At 43.0% G+C, this 23,536-nt stretch overlaps 2 protein-coding genes across 3 annotated transcripts in view; one reads left to right on the top strand and one right to left on the bottom strand.

The window, feature by feature from the left end:
* The window catches only part of SLC35D1 (solute carrier family 35 member D1), a 30,034-nt gene extending 24,839 nt beyond the window's left edge, over nt 1-5,195 (top strand). The window contains exon 12 of the mRNA XM_006277416.4: nt 784-5,195. Coding sequence (XP_006277478.2) covers nt 784-892 — 109 coding nt within the window. The 3' untranslated portion in view covers nt 893-5,195. The remainder of the gene's footprint in view (nt 1-783) is intronic.
* Nucleotides 5,196-15,023: 9,828 nt separating this feature from the next.
* MIER1 (MIER1 transcriptional regulator) overlaps nt 15,024-23,536 on the bottom strand; it is a 58,375-nt gene continuing 49,862 nt past the window's right edge. For both annotated transcript variants that reach the window (XM_059727920.1, XM_059727919.1), the window contains exons 12-13: nt 21,546-21,685; nt 15,024-18,355 (exon numbers count right to left, since the gene is read on the bottom strand). In XM_059727920.1, coding sequence (XP_059583903.1) covers nt 18,030-18,355; nt 21,546-21,685 — 466 coding nt within the window. In that variant the 3' untranslated portion in view covers nt 15,024-18,029. The remainder of the gene's footprint in view (nt 18,356-21,545; nt 21,686-23,536) is intronic.

Here is a 23,536-nt window from a genome sequence, read left to right as displayed (position 1 = left end):
CCTGTAATTGTGGGCTGTTCTTACTATCTGCTAAATTACTCATCTGAATCTGAAAGGTAGCAAAAGAGAGTGATGTTGCTAAAGCTTTCAAATGGACTTGGTCATAATGTTGTTTCATGATCTTGACCTAGGTGAATATGGCCGTAGAAGATGAATGCCACCCTTTTCACTAGTTAGCTATTCAAAGAACAGCCTCTGCCATTTTCCCCTATAATAGTCAAACTGGTGACTCCAATGATGGAGCAGATGTACCAACCAAACTAGTAGTTCTGGCTATTAAGCACTGAGGGTATAAATCCAAGTTAACAAAATACACCGTGTATGGGGAAAGGTAGGTGGAATTCAAAGTGTGTGTATATGGGGGTGGGGAGTAGACAGGCGGGGGGCAGAGATTAGCTAAGTAAAGCAAGCTTATGGTTAGCACTTCACCGCTCTTCATCAGCCTTCTTGCATTGTACCACCTTCATTTCTTTTTTTTCCTTTTGCAGCTTTCTGTAAAACATGACAATGGCTGTTTTCAAAGCTCTTGTTTTTGTGGATGTCAGGCTGTCTGCAGTGTCAGGCCTAATATTTTGAATGTCTGTGTAACGAGGTCCATGCTTATATTGGTGTATGGTATGGGTCAAAAAATTTGGAGCAGCGTCTTCACTGGAATCTTCTATTTGCAAACTGCAGAGGGAACAAATATAGTATTTTTGGAGTGTGTAGAGTACATACGTAATAACTTACTTGGAGTTCTAATGTTAATGCAATTTCATTCTCTTATCTCAAAATGTTTTGCAGTATTGCTGGAAGCTTGGTGTATTCCTACATCACTTTTACGGAAGAACAGCTGAATAAGCAGTCTGAAGCTAGCATCAAGATGGACATTAAAGGAAAAAGCTCAGTATAACCAGGGAATTACTTATAAAATAACCCTTGGTTTTGATTCAGTGATGATTATTGGCGGTAGTAAAAATTTGTCAATGTAGGTATATTTGCAAATGCAAAGTACCAACATTATTCCATGACAATCTAAAGACTGCAGCCTTTTACAAATCTATTTAAAAGATTTATAATTGATTGTACATTAAATACACATCAGATTAATTTAGGCTATGAGGAAAACATGTTTTTAATTTTTGCTGAAACCTGGCAGTAAAACAGTGCATCAATGATGACGTAGGAGTTCTGACTTCAGAGGGTTGTGTGAAATGTACTCTGGACGTTATCGAGTATAGTTTTGTCTTGTGGGAAGACTTCTACTCATTCAGTTACGGTTTAGTTTGCATCTGAACTGCGATGCAACTAAGCAGATCAGCAGGCAGTCTTAAACAGTGTTGAATAAGCTCTGTGCAGGGACACCAGTAAAAACGACTCTATCCCCTTTATGCTGTGTAAAAGGGACAGTGGTATAAAGCAGCTTGCAAAGCCCCAGTCAGAGGGGACTCATCAGTGCAGGCATTGGGAAGGACAGCCTCAAAGCTTTCTTCTTAGTAGCCCCTCAAACACAGAGGTACCATAGGCAGGAGTTCGTATGAACTCCCCCTCAAAGAATTAGCCTTTGAAATGTAGTCTGCCTAACTTCTTTGGAGGGGAGGAGTGTGTCCGTTCCTTGAAGCAGCTCAGATCAGGGGGGTATAAAGACTGTGTAAAGCTTTCATAGCCTTTCCTCTTGGTCACAGATTCTGGTGCTGTATCACCTCAGTCTTAGAAAAGAATAGAGTAATTGTTTAGCTTTATAAGCTTTCACTAACCATAAACCCTCTGTAGTCCCCGCAAAAGTCATGAAAAGACGATTCATGTGTTGGAGAGCTTGGTCTTCTTGTCAACATTAAGCTTTCCAAAGTTGGGGGAATTTCATGAGCTAGAAGTGCAGAGGGACTGAAATATAACTTTTCTTTTGGTAGAGAAAAGAATGACTTGCATATTAAAGGCTGGAGCCTGCTGATCTTTTAATAAAGGAAGCAGTTCTGCAATACATGCCAATGTTTAGGTTTTGAACATTCAACCATGTTTTGACCATTACTTTGTGAGGATTTTGTAATAGATGCTTTCATTTTAAATTTTTTGAAGCCTCTCTTCATCCTGCTCAGATTCTATGCTGGCCTCAGACATGTTAGTGCTTGCAAAATTGAGGTAAGGTAAGCAATCTCGAGGAGAGATTCAACAGTACTAGAGATGCAGCACTTTCAGATTTATGGAATACCCTGGTGAACTGGCAAGGGCCTCCCTGAAAATCAGTTTGAGTCAACTACTTGACCTGTCAATCTTAGTCTGAGCAGCATGGCAGGTTGCTGCTCAGCAGGGTAAGGTAGCCCGCATGGAGCTAGCTCCGTGCTGCTGTGGCTAGATAACTTGTGGTACCTGAGGTAGCTTGTAAGAAGGTGGATCAGGTGTCTGGACCACACTGGGCTGCAGTGTAGATCTAGTCCTAGAATTATTTTGAGGTTGGTGCTGCAGTGGGATCATTCAATTAAAGAAGCGGCCCATCCTTTAGACATGTGAATCACAAAAGCGGTTCCCACTAGCACCTGAAATAAACCTGCTAGTATCCCTGAGATTTTGCAGATCAGGCTGAACTTTTACTTTAAAAATCATGTGAAAGTCTGTCTAAGTCTTCTTTCTAAAAGTAATGTTTTTGAGTGCTCTCTCATCCCAATATAAAGACAAATAAGTTAACTTTTTAGTTCAGCATATTGAACAGTTAAAGCACTTAACACTTTATGCATGTTAAAAGTTAGTGAAAGGTCTGTAAAGTGTTGCCTAGAGTGAATATTTAACTAATTACCTCTGTTCTTCTAGGCAATGTCTGTTTTTTTCCATAAAAAAGGACATTTAATATGTACCGTTGTATGGTTGATACAGTTCTAATATTTTAGCCCTGTGCAGATTTTATTCTGTATCTGGCTTATTGTTGAGTGCAGTTTTCCAAAAGTTAAATACAGACTTTTAATTTTGCAGTATTATTTTTTAAATCTCTCCCTGTGAATATCTTCAGTGAAATTTATATACTACTTCCCTTTCCCTTTATTTTTACTTCTATCCTTCATTTTTTTTAGAAGAGACTTCCATAGGCACTTTTTTTCTAGTCGCCTCTGAAAGGATATTTGGTAGAAAATCCAACTGAGGTTGTAAGAAATCCTGCATCTGTCAGAATATTTCATATGTAACCTCTCAGAAGTAAGAATTCTTGTAGATTTTTGTGCAAAAACATTTAATCAACATATGGATAAAACCATACAGTGTTTATCTACTGTGTTTCCTTGGCATCCTGCATTGTTGGCTAGTCCTCCATTTCAGAATCTTTAAACATAGCCTGCTGAGGTGGGTATTTTTAAATGAGCTAAACATACGCTGTTTTATATTAAAGGAAGTGGAAGTCTGCATTCAGTGCAAATGATACCCTGACTTGTCAAAGGCTTCCTGAAATCATGCAGTTAGTTCCTACTGTACTGTGATGGCATGACCTTATGAGTCTCCTAAAGAAGAGCCAGTCCTGGGGATGGTAGAGTTCGGTGAAGCTGCTTGTAATTTTTTTTTAAATCCCTTGGTCAGGGAGGTGGAAGAGGAGGAATGAATTATGGGGGGAAAGTAAATAATCCAAAGTTGTGATGAGTATTCTTTTAAATAAGCTAAACTTAGGAAGAAGCTAGAACAAAAGGATTTACCAGATACATAGTTTTCCCTTTTCTTGTGTACTAAGAAAATCCAGTGTAAAAACTGCAAAACTTTATCATGACAGTCTTTCTTCCACAACATGGAAGTCACTTGAACTACATTTGGTTTTGAACTACGTAACCTATTTTCCCCCCTCATTGAACCTAGGTGGTAATTTGAGAGATCTGGGATTTTGGGTAGATTTATTGCAGCTCTTGTATCAAAGTTGGAGAAAGCTAATATTTCAGAACAAGGGTGTGAACTGTACACAGTAGGCAAAAAGACTGTATGACACTTTCTCTTTGTCCGCTTTTTCAGTAGTCTTGCCTATAGACAGCTGTTGGATCATGCACTTAACTGTAAATTGTTTGCCTTTTCCACATGCTGATTTTAAATTCAGCAAATGAAATTTCTCCTGTCTGTTAAATCTTTGCTTTTCTTTGTGAGGGAGAAAAACCAAGAAACTGGTCATTGTAAATGGGTCACCATGAAAGTGTTTTTAACTTGCACTGAAAACTTATTCCAAGATTAATACTTTTGATTTAGTTGATCATGCAAATCAAAGTACTTGTTCTAAACCCTTTTTTTTAATCTAGCAAGATCATGGCACAAAACCTCTCTCTAGACCCTTTATGCCAGGTTAAAGATCAGAGCTGTGTAAATGGATCTTAAAAATCCCTCTTCCAGTTGTGGTAGTATTTATTCCCCTAGTGCAGGCACCAAGGAAGAGAGCCACGAGTCTGCCTTTAGATGTCCTCTTGCAAGTCTTGGCTTGGGGGCAGGTGTTAAGGTAGGACTACAGCACCATCTCTTTATGGCAATTTCATGAGTTGAAATGGTCTGCAGAGACTTGCGGGGAGGGGTGCTACCACTTGGACAAAGCCCCAGAGCTTTCCAAATTATACCAGAACCTTGTGGCCAGGAAAAGGGAAGATGCAGAGAAGGCTTAAAGTTGCCATTTCATCTCTTCCTTCTGTGCTTTACCTTAGAGAAGCAGCACAGAATTTTGTTTCAAATGATTTATTTTGATTAACTTAATGTGGTGTTTGACCAAATCATGGAAGTCTTTAGCCAAGCCTTCTAATTCTTACCAGTAACTTAAACTGGAATATTTTCATATAGTTTTTATTTTTGCTTATCATCATGCTGGTCTGAAGCATTTCAGTCAGGTGTTCATTACTGAGAGAACTTCTACCTTTTTTTTTTTTTTTTTTTTAATCTACTGGTTAGATTTATTGTCCTGTAAAATATTTTTAAAGCTTACATTGTTTGTAAACGTGCACATTTTAGTGCCAAGATCCAGATGATATTGTATACACTGGGAAGGTGAACAAAATTCATACAACAGAGTATTTTCTATACTATTAATCTTACTCTAAATATGTTTTTCTATATAGAGTCTATTTACAAAAAGACTGTTTAGTGTTCAAAGGATGCTTTTGATTTGAATGTACTGCAGGCTTTATATCTATTACATCATGAATGATAGCAGAAGGAATCTTATGTGCCTATGTATTTTTGTACTGGCTTTAAATAAATACTGTTTTTTCCTGAAACACTGGTGTTTTTTTCCTCTCACCCACAATCTTCATCCAATCTTAATTCAGTCATCTGAACTGCAGCATGAGGTGTGTGGCTGATGAGATGGATGCTGACCCATGCTATGCAGTCTATGGACCATAGAAAACACCAAGTAAACTATTCTATTTAACTTAACTCATTTGATCTGTTAACTCAAGCACTAATACTTTTGGGCAGTGGGGTTTACATTCAGGACCTCTTTAACCTATCAGGAATCATGTGAAGTTTCTGGAGACAGTTAGTATGACGCACACAATTCTGTGCCGTTGCTGCTCACATTCCCATTTTAATGTCTTGTCACCAGAGGATGATAGTGGAGTTCATGCTGACTTGTCAACATGAACAACGTAGCCGCCACCACCGTCCTTCTGAGAGGAGTTGCGTTTTGCAACTTCACTCAGCTATTAGGTTAGTTCCTGTGCTTGGCCTTCTTACCTTTCACATAATAGCCTGTTATAGAACACCTTTCAAACTTAAAAATGATAAATTGAGTCAATACTGCAACCGTGTAGCACAGCTAGTCATATATTTCCCTACATGCTGCTTCCCAGATGACAAGAAATAAAGCTGGCCAAATTTAACAAACTGGACAGAAAATAGATGGAGAGAATTTAATTGGACCCAGAACACAGTTACCAAAAACAAACAAACAAACAAAAAAAAACCATGTTCATGACCATAACAGCAATTACAACCGCTTATCATATTGGGAGCATTGTTCCCTGATGCCAGGAGCACCTCCTGAACAGCATGGGCAGGGTTTGTATTTGGGAGATGCTGCTAGCACAGGGGTGGGCAAAATGTGGCCTGTGGGCTGGATGCAGCCCACCAGGCCGTTCTATTTGGCCTGTGGGGCCCTTAAAAAATTAATATTTATCTGTCCCTGGCTGCCTGTCATGCGGCCCTCGATGGCTTGCCAAAACTCAGTAAGCAGCCCTCCACCCAAAATAATTGCCCCTGTGCTAGCACATTTTTACATGAAGCTACTGGGGGTTTTTCCTGGAGCCCTTCAGATGCTTGGCTCTGCTTTGTATTTGAATCTGACAGAGATCAGGCAGGGGGAGAGTGCGCTTTTGGGCCTCAGAGGCCTTACTTCTATTAACTGCTGGGGCCATGGACAAGTCACTTTCTTGTTGCGCTCTTCTTTTCTTTCTTGCCCTTTCTGCTTGCTTTAGACCTTCAGGGCTATCACCACCATGTGCCTTGTGTTTGCACAGTGCTCAGTACAGTAGGCTGTGACCCTGGAAGGGGCCTTAATGGACTTTTCTAACTCAATAAATGGGTATGTGGGTTGTGGGAGCCCCATTCCCTTCAACCACTGCAGAGTAAGATGCTTTTGACTGCCACAAATCAGTTAGCTCTCCAGCTCTTGGGAAGGCAACTCACCCTCAAAACAGACATTGAGACTCATTGGGCAAGAATTAAAAACAGATTAATTCTTCCCTGAGTACTCACATACTCACTGAGTATTTGAACTGAAATCTATGATCTGCATCCTTACTGTGTGCGCTGAGTGCACAGAACTATTTCTTCCTAGAGCGAGAGAAGGCCTTTCTAAGCAAGGTGGCAGTTAGCTGCAGGGGCAGGCTTGGGGGTAAACCCTATTTGCACTGCAGGTGCGTAACTGTGAGAACGTCATCCCACTCAGCATTTCTATTGCTGCCTTAGCACATGGGCACGCTGAGGGCTGAGCTATTACAAGTTTGCTTTCATTTGCTGTTGGCTAAGACCAGGTGCCTGGGCATCCCTGGCATAGCTGATGCCCTACTCCCTTGGGGCTCTGTTGCGTACCTGGGCCCTTTGGCAGTAACCTGTGTAGCAGACCAGCTTTTGTGCCTCTTGTTTGGGGGCATCTACCTTGCCCTATGCACTGGATGGGGAGCTGAGGGCTCTAAAGTCTGGTCAACACTACAAAGATTTGCTGGCAGAGCGAGGTTAGTTTAGGGTGTAGGAAGGGATGGGCCAACACTGGGCTGGATGCAGCTGTGCCAACAGAGAGGGCTTCTGTAGTTTGAGGAGGTGGTTCAGCCAGGCTGGCAGAAAACTCTACTGCTGCCATAATACAAGTCTCCACCCGAGGGCACTGCCCACACAGGCATGTAGTCCTCTCAGTGCAACGTAGCCAAGTCCCTTATGCAGATCTAGCTGGCTGTGGTGAGCTGCTCAGGGTGTCCGCTTGAGGGTATAGCCTGAACTGCCATCTGATACCCAAGTAGCTTTACTGACAAAACTGGGATGGCCCTAGAGTGGCATCTGAGCAGGCAGGGTGAGGGTCTAGATTTTTGGTTTTGGATGCCTACAGAATCAATGGAGACAGATATGGGCACCTTGGCTGTTTGTATATTAGAAATAAATAAAATTTGGCCCAGCAGGGCTGGCAATTAAGCTTTTGCTTAGCAGAGGTACCTATAGGAACCAGAGCCAAAGAAAGCTGCTCACCTCAATGATTCCTGTGCCCTAGTCAAGAGGTTTTTTGTTTTTGTTTTTTGGGGGGGAGTCATGAGATCCTCTAAGGACCGCACAGCTGACCATTAGCGCATTTTACATGGAAAAGAAAACAGCTGTGTGTTACAAGCCAAGCCCCCATTTACCTTTCCTGGAGCTGAAAGGCTTGTGGCCATACTGCTATAACATAGGATGACCTGTCTCTAACGGGGGAGGGGGAGGAACGGTCCTGGGCTGCATGACTCCGGGACAGCATTTGTCTCCAATTTGCAGCATCGTGCAGGGATCCAGGTTTCCCCTTGCAGGCTGGCAGCATTCCAGCCTGCAAGGAGCTGTTGGAAGCAGGTTGCAGGGGGTGTCCCGTGCACTTGCGTGCCCATGAAAGAACCAGGCAGTTCCCTGCAGGTCAGTCTGGGGGGGGGGGGGGGGGGGTGGGGGTGGAAGAGGTGTGTGTGTGTGTGTGTGTGTGTGTGTGTGTGTGTGTGTGCGCGCGTGTGGGGCAGATAGAGCATCCCCATCCCCAACAGTGAAGGAGAGAGTAAGGCAGATAGTGGAGCAGGGGGCATAGCTTAGTTAGGGTGGTGCATGGGGCCCCAGGGTGGGCAGTAGAGTGGGACAGAGCCACAGGTGGCTTGTCCACAGGGTGCAGGAGAGGGTGGCTGGCCACCACTGCACCTCCCCCCCCGAAGGGGGCCATATCTGCACCCCACCCCCCGGCCCCCAATCAGCTCTGCTCTGGCCATGCCATGCAATGTGGGGGTGGGGGGGGGAGGGGAAGGGAAGCAGGCACCTTTACATTTTAAAAAGGAGGTCACCCTAGCATAATATTAACTGGCATCTTTCTTGGCAGAAGGACCTTGAGCAAAAAGGCCAAAAGCTGAGCCACCCTTGGCCAGTCAAAGTCACAGGTGGGTTGTGCCATGGGAAGCACAGGGAATGCAGACTACAGGGAATCATGGCTTTCCCTGCTCTCAAGTCACAAATGCACAAATGGGCGAAATAGGGTAAGGCTGAGCCAGGGCCCCTGCCATGTCAGATCTGTTGCCACTCAGACGAAGAACACCAGGTGCATGAGCTGATGCTCTTAGCTATCACCAGGCCCCATTTGCATAAAGTCCTGGGTCAAGACATATTACAGTATCTTAGCATCAAGGTATCACTGTCTCCACTGTCTTTTCCTTGGGTTACTCTAATCCGATTAGGCTAGTGACAGAAATTACACATAAACTGGTATAAATGATTGGAAACTGGTTCAAATCGGTAACATAACAGATCTTCTGGAAGGGCTAGATGTTTTTAAATCTGCAGGTCCAGATGCCCTCCACCCAAGGGTATTGAGGGAGCTGGGAGGGGTCATCACGGAGCCCTTGGCCCGGCTGTATGAGCATTCATGGTCATCTGGCCAGGTGCCGGGGGATTGGAAACTGGCTAATGTGGTCCCAATTTTCAAGAAAGGAGGAAGGAGGACCCAAGTAACTATAGGCCTGTAAGCTTCACCTTGGTGCATGGGAAGACCTTGGAGAAAATCATCAAGAAGCACAGCTGTGGGGGGCCTGCAGGGGAGATCATGCTCAGGGGCAATCAGCATGGGTTCATCAAAGGCAGGTCCTGCCAGACCAACCTGATTGCCTTTTACGACCAAGTAACTAAATTCTTGGATAATGGTGTCGCTGTGGACATAGTCTTTCTAGACTTTAAGAAGGCCTTTGACACTGTCTCTCACCCCATCCTCATCAATAAATTAAGGGACTGTGGCACTGATGACTACACGGATGGGTAAAAAATTGGCTGATGGGGCGTACCCAGAGAGTAGTGGTGGACGGGCTGTGCTCAACCTGGTGAGATGTGAGCATTGGGTACCCCAGGGCTCAGTCCTCAGCCCTGCACTGTTTAACATCTTCAGTGACTTGGATGAGGGGGTGGAAAGCACGCTGTCCAAGTTTGCTGATGACACTAAGATGTGGGGCGAGGTGGACATGCTTGAAGGGAGAGAGAGGCTGCAACTAGATTTAAACAGACTACAAAAGTGGGCAAATGAGAAAAGGATGGGCTTCAACGTAGACAAATGCAGGGTGCTGCACCTTGGGAGAAGGAGCCCACAGCATACATACAGGCTGGGGAGTTCCCTTCTTGAACGTACAGAGACAGAAAGGGATCTTGGAGTCATTATTGGCTCCAAGATGAACATGAACCGCCAATGCCAGACCACAGCCAGCAAGGCCAGCCATACCTTGTCATGCATCCAAAGGTGCATCTCAAGCCGGTCCAGAGAGGTGATACTCCCCCTCTATGTGACTTTGGTCAGGCCGCAGTTGGAGTACTGCGTCCAGTACTGGGCACTGCACTTCAAAAGGGATGTGGCCAGCCTGGAGAGGGTCCAGAGGATGGCCACCCACTTGGTGAGAGGACAGCACCTATGAGGAGAGACTGAGGGATCTGAACCTGTTCAGCCTCGGCAAGAGGGGGCTGAGGGGGGACTTGGTGGCTGCCTACAAGCTCATCAGGGGGGATCAACAGCAAACAGGCAGAGCTCTTTTCTCCCCAGCACCACCTGGGGTGACGAGGAACAATGGTCATAAGCTGATGGAGAATAGGTTTAGGTTGGAGATCAGAAGGCAATATATTACAGTTAGGGTGGCCAAAATCTGGAACCAACTTCCCAGGGAAATGGTTCTCGCCCCTACCTTGGGCAAATTCAAGAGGCGGTTGGACGATCACCTGTCTGGGGGTCTTGTGAACCCAGCATTCATTCCTGCCTGTGGCAGGGGTCAGGCTACATGATCTGTTCAGGCCCCTGCTGACCCTAGCTACTGTGAAACTATGAAATAGAAGTTCAGTGCACATAAACTACTTTCAAAATGGCCAAAACAGGTTTAAGATAAACCTGGATAAATATAGTATCAGACTTAACTGATTTAGATTAAATTGGTTTATTGAACCTCTGTCCCAGATCACTTCCACATTCAAGTTAATGCACTCCCTCAGCATCCCAGGATGCTTTGCACCTCCCCTGAATGCCCCTCCTCCCCCCCTTTTCAGGGTGGGTGGGTTGGCCTTGGCCCAAGCTGTCTGCTCCAGCTGCAGTAGTGTAGTGACCCGGGGGGGGGGCAGTGGCCAGGCCGAGAGGCCATGGCCCCTCCCGCATTTGGTGTGTTGCCCACCCACCCATCCGCCAGGCTGGGAGTTTGTTTACGTTACGGCCGGAAAGCCCAGCCCCCTTCCCCTCCCCCGGCGTCATGTGCCGCAATGTCAATTTCCCCACGACGTGCTGTGGGGTGGGAGAGAGGGGCAGCTGGAGACAGGGCCTGTGCCACTGAAAGACGACCACTGCAAGGGACTAGTAGCCAGTTATTAAGAAAGCAAGTGCCAGCAGCCAGGGAAAGGTGACAGACAGGAAAAATGAAATACAGTAGCAGTGTCTGTGATCTTTTCCCCCCTACATTTTTAGGTAATTTCCTTGCAACAGCAACCCCTTGTCCTCTCTTGTGCAGTGCCATGTTCCATGGGACTTGTAGTTTCTTCCCCCTCTTGCGGTAGTCAGGAATACCATACTGTAAGGCTCCCAAAAGACCAGTGAGATTACAAGAGTGCCTTGGCTGTAAAATGTGCAGAACGTGGCACAATGGTCCCTCCCGCGCCCATCTCCACTCATTCGTTCTGCTCCAGGACCTCCCAGGGTTGATTCCCCACTTTCTTCCCTTCCTTCCCTCACATGAACAGGAGCTGAAAGATCACAAGCTGGGCAAGATTAGAGTTTAAAGATCACCTGGGCAGCTGTGATCGGAGGAGCTTTGTACTGCTGTGTTGGTGCTCTGCGCTCGCATCCAGAGTGTGCAGATAACAGTGCCCTCTGCTGCCCAAGTGCTGCCCGCAGGTTTAGCCAGGTATGCTCCTGCCTTGAGCAGGAAGCTGGACTAAGATGCCTTTGTGAGGTTCTTGCCAGCCTGACTTTCCCATGACTCTAACTGCTGCTATCTCAGTGCAGAGCCTGGTCTCTCTTCCCACACCTGTAGCTTCCAGAGTTGGCAGATCAGGGTGGAGATAGCAACTTGGGGAACTGAATAAAATGCAAAAGGCTTGCATGGCTGGGGAGACTGCAGCTGAACTGATGGCTGGTGAGTAAAGCTTTGTGCTTGATGCTTCTGTTGATAACAAGTTGCACAGGGTTTTTTGGTGTACTACTGTGCCTTGGTGCAGAGACCCTCTTCCCCCATGCTGTTTGTCATAGGAGACTGAAGCACCCGTCTCTCACCGTGAAAGCACTAAGCTTTGCTTCCAGGAAAAGCAAGAACTCTTATAAACTCAAGGGAGGAGCCCACTACCCTTTTCAAGCCACGAGCAAGTACAATCTGGTCCCTATTTGGTGGGAACACCTTTCCTTGTACCTCCACCAGAGCCACGCAACTGGGAGATGCACCTGCACTCCTGCTGCTTCTTCCAGCCCCCTGCTCCCTGGCTGTGAGGCAAAAACAGCTTCAGGCAGAGGGGAGCTGCACCAGTGCTGTGGACCTGGAAGGTGTTTTCATGCCGCAGCTGCTCCTCTGGGCCCCACCTCCCCCAGCCTGGCAGGGCTGCTTTGAAGCTGTGCTCACACCCCAACTGGGGGGGAAAGAAGTGGCAGTGGCATGCACACAGCTTCCAGCTCCCTGGCTTGGGTGCAACTCCAGATCCAATGGCTCTGAACACTTCTATGTGCAGCTGACACTTGCTCTGAGGAGCTGCAGGCATGAGCCTGTCTCCCCTCCATTCCCTCTGCATATCTTCACTGAAGTCTCTTGTGTCCCTCAAAGCCTCACTTACATCTTCATCCATCCAGGCCCTCTTACTGGTCTCTGAAGCAACTGAAGTGTCAGAAAGACTGGAAGGTCCTTTACCATAGTTTTACGAGGTAAATCGCATACTGTATGATAGGAGTCTGGTCTTTGATTATTATTTGGCTAGAGCAGTGGTCCTCAATCGTGTTAGACTTCATGGCTCCCCTTAGCTTTCACTCATTTTTTTTTGACTAGAGAAAAAAAAAAGCAATTCTTCTGTTGCAAAGAACTCTGAAATACTACAACAGGTCAGAATCGTTTTAACCCTATGAGTGATTCCTATTTGAAATCTCTGGGTTTCTCTTGTGAATCCTGTTTGCACACCTAACAGTAGGGCTAGGGACAGAAGTGACATGTAAACCAGTTTAAATAATCAGAAACTGGTTTAAATCTATACAAATTCAGTACATATAAACCAGTTTCAGAACGGATGAAACTGGTTTAAGATAAACCTGCTTGAATGTAGTATCAGACTTAACTGGTTTGGTTCAAACCAGTTTATGAAGCTTCTGTCCCAGACCACTTTCTGGTTCAAGTTAAATCACAGTCCCTCAGCATCCCAGCATGCTTTCCAGCCCTGGACTGTGCTGTGCTGTTTGCTCCAGCAGAGAAGGGTTAGGGGAAGGGGGAGGCAGGGACTGCCTCCACCCCAGGCAAACCCCTTCCCCTGAGTACGGAGCTGTCCTGCCCTGCCCTGCTGAAAACTTACTGCTGACTGCAACTGCAGACTACAAGTCCTAGAGGCACCTGGAAGTAGCAAGAGGAAGTGATAAGCACCCCCGCAGAGTCCTGCTGCTGATGTAATTCTGCACTGCATATCCCAGAGACCTTGAGGGCAGCAGGAAAAGGAAGCAAACACACAGCCCATGCTGGCTATGTGCCAGAGCCATGCTGCACCAGCACCGCTCCCAGCCCCTGTCCGGCTTCTGTCCAGAGCCACTGCAGGTACGTGGCTGCATTTCCTGAATCAAAAGCGTGTCCAGTTTTCTCAGTTTAATCTCTGCCTCTTAGACTAACCTGCAAAGACGGAATCGATTCAGCCACAGGCTTTTTGACTGTCTGTGCTTAGCCTGGGTGGCACTTTGCAGCATCCTTGAAAGGATCTCATGGCATCCTCAGCTGAGAATCACCAGGATAGAGGAATCCTAAGAAACGAGAGATGAAGCAAAAAACTTAGTATTTAAAAAATGTTTCATCTGCAAAACAAACAAACAAAAACAAGTACATTATAAAAAGAAATACAATGAAAATTCAGTTCAACTAATTATTGTCTGAAAATTTGAAGCCTAATCCATTAAAGGCATTTATCTTTAAGTGCAAATCTCAACACAGCCTGAAGTATGGCATAACTAACTCTTCTACTGTACATCACTGTGTATTCACATCCTCCATGAACAAAGTGACCAGGGATCCTGGTTTTCTTCATTTAAAAATTGCAAATTCTCCAGTTAAAATGCACCTAAATCTGCATTTTTCTAGATGAAAATGAAACACCACTATCTATCTATCTATTGAACATATTTTATTGATATAGTTACAATTTTAAAGCAATTTGGAAGCCTACCAGTGCCTCAATCACCATAATAAATTCTAAATACCTATCAATGGTGGCACTTGATTTTCGGTTTTTTTATCATGGAAAAATCAGAGCTCCCCCTGCCCCCTTCACTCACCAGGACACGGGTCCAGCTGCAGCTGTTCCCTGCACCACTGCTTTATGGTGCTGAGCAGCCTGATATGTTGGTGCTCTGCCCATGCCCCTCACTCCCAAGCCACAGCACCCCAGCCATACCAGTGCCCCTCATTCCTGACCTACAGCCCCCTGGGCCCTGCTGGTGCCCCTCACTCCCCACCCACATCCCCCCACCTCTCTTCCAGGCCTGCCAGAGGGCCCCAGCTGTCAGGGTTATGAGGCCAGGGACCCAGGTCCACAACCCCCCCCCCCCCGAGGGAGGTGGCTTGGGTGCTGTTGGAGAGGCAGGGGGCTGCGGACCCAGGTCCCTGGCCCGCATCTGCCTCCACCCCCATGCACAAATCTCCATATGCCCCCCATGCCCTCCCAGGAGTACACAGTGGCAAGCAGTCAGAACCCTCTACCGCCCCCCCCCCCCCGCCTCCGTCCTGCTCCCTGCCCAGGCCCTACAGCCACGCATTCTCTCCCTAGCCCTGGACCCAAGCACCACTCCACCTGGACAGTGCCCCCAGTCTGGCACAACTCCCTCCTGCTCACTCTCACTATGGGGGGCCTCAATCCCCACTCACTCCCCCTCCCACTCCGACTTACCTGTGGGGAGCTGCGGGAGGTGCTTTCTATGCTGCCTGATCACCTCCTCCCGCTCCCCCCCAGCCCCTTGCAGGCGGGAACTCTGCCACTCTTCAAGGGGAAACCCGCCACTTCTCATGTTTTTTCTCCTTTAAAGGAGAAATCAGCCTGTTGCTGACTTTTCCCATGCTGAACGGAAAACCAGGATCCCTGCTAATGACTCAAATCCAATCAATTAAAGAAAACGAAAAAAAAACTCAGTTAACTCTTTACACAGACAATATGTTTAAAAAAATATTTTAATAAGCTTTTCCAGAATTGCAGACAGGGAGTGGGGCAGGATAAGGGAATTACTAACAGTGCAAAATTACTATGCGTGAAAAAAATGTATAAAAACTAATTTGTAAATTTTTTTTTTTAAAATATCACTTCAAATCCTTTAAAAAGCTCAACAAAAGTTTGTTCTGTTGAACTGCATTTTCTGTTCAGGTTGCACTCTTAAAGCACTTCATGAAAACAAGACATTTGATCCAGCTGGATGCATCATGATAGGGCTTGAAAAAATATACACAAGTGTCTACATGCAAGTTGCTGTCTTTTCAATGCAGTTTGGACACGAGTTCGTATGTTTTTCGGTTCCAAAACTGCACCAAACGTTTCTTGAACAAATTCAAAGTTACTATATTTCTAGAATTTTAAATAGTTCTAGTAGTGCAATGACTTATCAAGTTATAGTGGCTGCATTTTGAAGAACATGAACGAAATATTGTATAAAAAACACACCTGCATAAACAAAATGCAAATTATAATTAAATACTTCTTAAAGAATAGCTGAGCATTACATATTATTTGCTTATGGAATGTCAGGTCTCTTTCAGGTATACCATAAAGAGGTAAGATTAAAAACAAAGCAACATTTCTGAAAATATACACAGTGCCATATTTTACACACAAGCCTGAGACAATTTACTTATAAACTTTCCTATAAAAAATTCTGCAAGTATTTTCACCTTGCAAACAAAAATGTTTAATATAATAAATTGAAAATATGACTCTGATTGAAGTTGCAAAGATTTTGAAAAGCCCTGCACTACACTCCTTCTGAAACTTTCTAAGTGGCCGTCTTTTGATATAAGGCTTGGATTTCCATTAACCAACCAGATTTCCAAATTGACAATCTCTTTCTAAACCAATTGCTCCACAAGATTAATGCAGGCCATAGATTATATGTCTCTTACTTATGCCTCTCTGTATAAACTGCTATATACTTCTAGGTAGGTTAATGTCAGCTTGTCAACTCCTAATGCCAGCTGAGCCAGTAAAAACTTATCACCCAAATTTGGGGCGGGGGGGAGAGAAGAGGGGAAGATGATGACAAATGGGCTAATATCCAATATAAAAATCAATGGAGTCAAACCAGATTTTAATTTGGTTCTGAACTTGGGCTCCTGATCATTAACAAAAAAGCAAAAGATTGACTTAGAAAAAACACATGACTTCAGTAATGTGATAATTAAGCTAGTTTAAAGACATGTGACCCTAAATTTCCAAAAGAACCTCGGAAGAGCAGCATATAAACTTATGAAGACTACTTTAACAGAAATAACAGTATGTTTGTAAAACCACAGGCATACAAGAAAACAGGTTTTAGATTACACAAACAGGACATTATTTCCTATGATTTTAAAACCAGATTTTGTGCAGCTGTGGCTATAAAGGTACTGTAACATTTGTAAAATTACTACTTCACAGACAAACCTCCACCTCAAAGTCCAGACCTTTATTGGCAAGGCTAGTAAGAACAGAATTAGCATTCTCCCCTACGGACAAGGGTTTTATGTTCTAGCACCCTCTCAAATATAGTTACCAACACCTACCATTACCTCTTACATATATACATACATATATATATATATATATATGTGCTGTACCAACTCTTTACACAGACACTGCACTGTTCCTGCTCCCACTGAAACCATCAACACACTTTCAGTGGTGCAAAAGCCAGGCCCATGGTAACCAGTTGTGTACTCATGCCTAACCTAGGCAACCAGATTCATCGATCCATTCCTTCTCTCTTCTGTGCTCAATGAAATGTACAAGATGTATTAAAGATAAATCAATGATAATATAATACCTGACCTTAGCTAACAAGTTTTAGTATATTTAGGCATTTGGCTGACATTAAGCTTTTGTCTTAATCTCAAAAATAAACCTTGAAAATGTATAATAAAAGCAAGAGAATTTGTGCAATAAAAGCATCATGCTTATTCCAAAATTCTAAAAGTCACTATGTGTCATAAGACAGAAATTTGAAATCAGATTCTCATAATTATATGACTATTTTAACCATCCTTATAACAATTTTAATCATTTACTGTTTTCCAAGAAGAAAACATGACTTGGTAATTACATAAACAAATTATTTTTGCAGTTTTTTTTTTTAGAAAAAGTCTGTAGCAAAATAAAATGAAGCTGACATTAGACTCAGAATATCACTTCTTTCATAAAAGTTTACCAACTATACAAGTTAAGAAAATTATACAAGCTTTTGTTTTAAGAAAGGACAGCTCAATCAAGACATAGGTACTGTAAAAATCTTTCAAAGGCTACAAAGAAATCTGGAAAAATACAGAATGTATTTCTTTAGCCCAGATAAGAATATGGAAAGACATCATTGATGTCAACAATTTTACATATGCAAACCGGACTTGGTTTATTATGTTTTAAAACTTCTATATATAAAAATAATTGTGCTCATAACTTTCAGGATTCATAGGGGTTCCTTAACAATTGGAAAACACTTCTCTTCGTTTAGAACGTTTAACTCCACACCCATTTCAATACATCTTTTGGAATTCTAAATGTCACTATCCTCTTGTGACAATCTGTAATTCAATCCAGCTCTCCTCTTTAAAAAGTATAATTTGTATAGCAGAGCAAAGCTTAAGTAATTCTGCAGAAGAACGTGTATACGTTTCCTTGGCACATTAAGCCAGAAATGTGTTCACTATACACATACCATGACCGATTTGTTTCTCAGATGTCTGATGGCAGTTATGCAGTTGCCAGACCTTTGTTAACAGTCAACAGCTCTGTGGACCAAAAAGTTCTCCTACAGCATGTCAGCACTGACAAATGAGTTATCAGATCTTAGGGGCCAAATGAAAGGTAAGAAAATCTCAACAGACTGTTGCCTGGAATTTGATTCTGTCAGGTAACCCATCAACCCTGAAAATTTTACACGTCCCAGAATTTACTCCAAGGAATAAAATCAGCTCCCATATTCAGTCATCCAATGTTCCCAGTTCTTCAAATTTCCCATGCGAGATTGTTTCTTGGAAACCTTCTGAAGAACCTGGACTTTCTTTCCCATTGCTGTTGATTCTTCTCCTCTTCACAGGTCTTTCACCTTTTTCTTCAAAATCATTTTCATTTCTTGCTGTTGAATGAGCGAGTTTAGGGTCAGCAGAAAGGTTTTCTGTTTCATAACCATTTGTATCCAGATCTGTATGAGATGTCTTCTTGCCACTCATTGGTCCGTTTACATGCAATCCTTCCATTTTTATTTCATCCTTACTTGCTATCTCACCTGGTCCATTGGTGGATACTCCTGCATTACAAAAGAAATTAAAATTAGATTTCTAAGCATCTGATAAGAGATAAGTAAAAGGAAAGTTTAACTGCTTTCCCAAACCCAAATGCTGATCTCAGATATTAATATCTTTAATGTGGAAAATTACCCATTGACTGGCATGCCAAGATGTCCACACCTGAAAGCCTGTGTAAGCTACAGAAGGTATACAGATGTAAGAACATCCTACAGAATATAGTAATACCACAATTTTTCTAGACAATTAAACTTCACACAGCTTTATACAATAAATCTACTTTGGATATACGTAGGTAAGGGACAGTGACTGGAAAAATGAGAAAAATACACCAATCCTCTGGGTTTGAGAGGCTGTCAAGTCCATCCTACGTGCTGCAGATGACCTGACAATCAGTGTTGCGTTGCCATGTTGCAGTGGAATCCTACTATAATTTTCCTCACTTCTTCTCAATGTTACTTAGCAGGGGATGTAATGACAACTTGATTTCTCTAACTTCCCATAGCTTAATGCAGTCTAAGACTCAGCAAAGAATTTTTAACCATGAGTCATTGATAACCCAAATTTAAAATGTACTTTATGAAGAAAAATTGTGTCATGTTGTCTGTTGCAGGATTCCAGATCAAACATATGCTATTTATTAGGGCTGTGCGAAATGGCATCATTCCGTTTTGCCTTGAGTTTTGACGGTTTGACAGAACAGTGTTTCGTTTCGAATTCCATTTTGAGTCAAAACAGTTGTTCCATTGCGTTGAAACAGAAAAGCTGTTTTGACGCTGTTTTGAGTTTTGCTGCGGATGGGAAGTCAGCCCAGCTGGGCTGACTTCCTATCCCCAGCGCTAGATTGTGCTGGGGAGTGCTACCACCTTTTTGTGGCCCAGTAGCCTTGAATGTCACAGATGCATGCTGAATGTCCTTTTTTGCCTCAGGGTACTCAAACCACATCTTCCCAAAATTATGTAAGCTGCCCTGGGATGGGGGTACTTTCTATTCTACCTGTTGAACATGTTCTATTCTGGAGAAAATAATTTAAAATTCAGTGGGCCAGACAGAGACAAGAAACATAGGTTTGTACCCTAGTGGTTAAGGACGCTCATAAGGAGAGGGGAATCTTGGGTTCTGGCTCCTGGTTTGTGGATGGCTTATACATATATACATATGTTATACCAGGTGTGTTATAGATATGGCCTACAGAGCTGTATCATCGAGTCCCTGGGGCTTCTGGAGAGGCTGGCAATTCAGGTGTGCGGTATGCCACCAAATTCCACTATAAAGAACCCCATTCAAGATAAATCTTGGAGCAGAGACTGGAAATGAGGCCTGTGCCTCCCTCTCTCTCAGACTAGGTCTTGCTTTCCCAATGCATCTTCAATTCTTTTCTGCACAACAGAACAAACTCAACAGGAAGGATGGTGAGTGCTCCAACCCCTGAACTGACTACAGAAAGGTTGTTATGGCCCTCTGCACTCTCCCGAAATGCGGGCCTGAATTCCCTTGAGTTGAAGAAGGCGTTTCAGCAACATCACTTACATCCTGGCCAAGTGCTCTGACCACTAAAATACTGTATCTAAGCGGGCCCCTTCCTCTGTGTTTTAGATGCAAAAGGCACCACTGAATGTTACGTGGGAGTTAAATCCGGTGCATGTGGTAGGCATGTTTTGAAACCTGCCTGACTGAGCCTCCCAGAGGACTTAGGTAGGTAACATTTAGTTCATGCAGCCAGAATGGTCTTAGTTGAGTTGTAAGACAGTTGCCAACATTCTTATCTCTGTCAAGACTGGACACATGCACAACTTTAAAGTAAAAAAGTTCCAAGCACTTATGATGTTTAGGTACTGCTATGGTTAGGCACCAGCTGAGCAGAAATTTTCAAGATTGTAATTTTGGACAGAAGCATCTAAAATTCTGCTCAAGTATTTTTTGTAAACAGCGTTGAGTGTTAAGCTGGCTTCTTCTTTTTTTTGTACATTACCCATAGGCCAAACCATGCCTTCAGATACATAGATGCATGTATATGCTTTTCAGTGATAATCATTAAAGCCTGGGGTTGCTTCACTGACAGTCAGGCTTTGAAATTTAGCTAGTAATTCTGTTGATAGTATACAAGGAGGTTTACCAATCAGCTCATCAACATGTGTGTCAAAACTGGCCCACAAAATTGAACAACTCCATAGGATTCTGTATATAGATGTGTAAAATATTTGCTATTTAATGCTGAGTTTAGGCATTGTATTCATTACGTATACAATCAAAACTGAGCATTAATTTAATAAATAATAACCTTTTAGGTTTTTATGCTTTATTGTTTGTTGTTAAGGACTGGATGAATATAAAACTTTGGTAAAAGAGGAGACATGTTTATGAATCTAAAACCAACATATATTATCAGAAGCATTTTAACCATTTAGGGGCATCTCACAAGTGCAGCTATGCTCCTGGAATGCTACCAGCATCAGCTTGTGTTTCTACTTTGTGCCTTGTATTTGCTAGGTTTCCTGTTTTAAAAACATCTGAAGAGTGAAGGTTGTATTTTACCATGCAGACAAACTCTCTCTGGTTTCCCATGGGCACAGAGCACTTTACTCATCATTCTGGCAGTTTCCCTCCTGATTAAATGATTAACAAGTTGCATCCTTCAAATCCTTTCCCTTCTGTTTGTGCCTCCATTACTCATTTGGAAAGAGTTGTTTCTGCTCTTTCCAAAATAGTCTTCTATCTGGACCTGGTCTGGCTCTGACACTGCCAACAGCCCTCCTAGGTTCAAAAACTTAAAAGCAGAGCAGATTAGCTAACTTTGTTTCTCATGCCATCTGGAGATGCATTAAGTTGTGCATGTCAATTGGTCCTGATCCTACAAAGATTTATGCGCATGTTTAGCTACTGTAGTAAATGGAACTACTCAGACTTAGAATTAGCCTGGAAGATTTAAAACAGTTAAAAGGAAAAAAAATAGCGGATGCTGTGAACTGTTTTATATGAAATTAACATACAAACAGGTAGGTTTTTAATTGTGCAACTTGCTGATGCTTACCAGAACCACTTGGAAAGGAACTAATGTCAAGGAGTTGCTCTGTTTTGGTTACACACACACCATTTCTCTTACTGTTTTTCAGTGCATTTCTGAGACTCTCACTAAGATTCATCAACTTCTTTTTGGAATGAGAGAGAGAAAAAGAAATTGGAATTTATTACCATTTTGATTACTGTTGCTGGTTGTGCTGTCCTCCCTCTCAGACTGGCTGGTGCTGCTGTTAGACGCTGTAGGGGGAGGGGACGGAGCTCGACTGGAAGCAGCGCTTTCGCTTTCATCCAGAAGACGGTCCATGTAATCCCTAAAACCAGAAACACCACATTCAGCAATGACTTTTTCCTTTTTAGAGGGAAAGCTGTATGCATGCTCAATATACTGTCTACAAGCAGTTAGACGTGCATACAGTCAATAACATTTTAAGACCCATTCGACGCATTTAGCTTTTATCTTATCTGTTCCTTTTATAGTTTCCTTATGCTACCTAGTCCTCCCGTTGCCTGCACATATACTGACTGAACCAGTGGGATGAATTACCAACTCCATGTTGCTCTTTGCTGAGAGTTGGGAAGATGATGCTCTATAGCAGTGGTCAGCAATCTATGGCCTGTGGGCTAGATCTGGCCTGGAAATGGCCGATCAGATCTGCATTTTACTAAGGATATGCCAATTCCCCAAGTGTCTGACCTGGTCCACATTTTGCTAATGGAGTGCCAATTGCCTCAGCAACTCCAGCCAAAACCCACATGGAGGCTGCACTCTCTCATTGCAGCCTCAACAATAGGTTGCAAGCTGCAGCACATATTTGCAAAAGGTTGCGAACCCCCACTCTAAGGAATCATGATAACGAAGTTCCTTGAAATCCCAGCATTTTAGTGGCAATGCCACTGAATACCAAGTAATCAGTTATCTGTATTACTAAGAGCAAATTCTGTGCACATGCGTTCTTGAAAGGTGGAGGCAGAACAGTAAATTAGTGTGGAATCTGAATCAGAACATGAATATATTTTTGCTATAACTGTACATGTTAGATTTTATGTTTAAATCTTACATAAAGTTTTGCTAAAACAGAACTGATTAGCTGAGCAAAGTGAGGTCTAAATGTTTGTCCATACAAGGATTGGGTCCTAATTAACACTCGATAAACAGCGTTTGCTAGTATGTATCCTTCTCAGTTTGTCCACAAGTAACAATTAGAACATAACAGCTGCTGCCCTTTTGAAACATCCCCATTTGGAAACTGCTCCAAATGTATGTGTGTTGGTACCCAGAGGCAGCTTTGTGTTAAGTTTCACAGATAAGTTATGAAAACAAAGCAACCTTGCCAACAATGACGACCTGAAACCAAGGTCAAAAGACAACATGATGATAGTAAGCAACATTTTAAATGGTAAGGAAGGATATAAGGAATCTTCTTTTCCAAAACTGTAATTTTCCCACAGATCTAAATCACATTAAAATTGACACCTTCCAAGTGCATGCTGGTTGACAAATCCAAAAAGACCTGTTGCTAGTCTTCATGCCACCCTGGTCCTCCCTCTTGAGTCTCCTAGGAGGGATCAATGAAAATATATACTACACTGCATAGCTTGACAGACACTATGTAAGTGTTTATTCTTTGCTTTTGGGTGTAAGCAATAAGACTGTACTGCCTCAATAACCAATACCTGCAATCCAGGTAACCACCCTTGATACCATAAGTGTGATCTGCCTCCAGAACCAAGAAAGCATGTAAGCCTCTATTTGAATACTGAAGTTTAAAATTAAAAGAAGTAAATAAAAGGGTGTTGCCTATATATACATGCTATTTTCAGTCTCTCTTTTTTTCCAACATTAAGTGAACAAAGCTACAATTGAAGGAAGGCTTGCTGGAACAGCAAATTTAAAGAAAATATTGCAGAATAATTGCATAAAATATCTGAAACTTGTGACTGATGAATTTGCATAAAACACCCATGAAACATTAAAAAAAAAAAAGAAATTGTGATTCAGACAATTTACAAACAGAAAGCAGGCTTCACTAAATGAGTAACTGTTAATGCAATCAGTTAGTCTAACTAAAATATTATATATATATTTTTAGCAATTACAGTATGTGCAATATTATTCATCTTTTCCTTTGGCTGCTGGCCTATTGGAAATTGAGACTATGAAA

This window comes from Alligator mississippiensis, chromosome 5 (genome assembly GCF_030867095.1).
Source record: "Alligator mississippiensis isolate rAllMis1 chromosome 5, rAllMis1, whole genome shotgun sequence".
NCBI classification, from domain to species: domain Eukaryota; kingdom Metazoa; phylum Chordata; order Crocodylia; family Alligatoridae; genus Alligator; species Alligator mississippiensis.
This window is presented reverse-complemented; position numbering and strand designations above follow the sequence as displayed.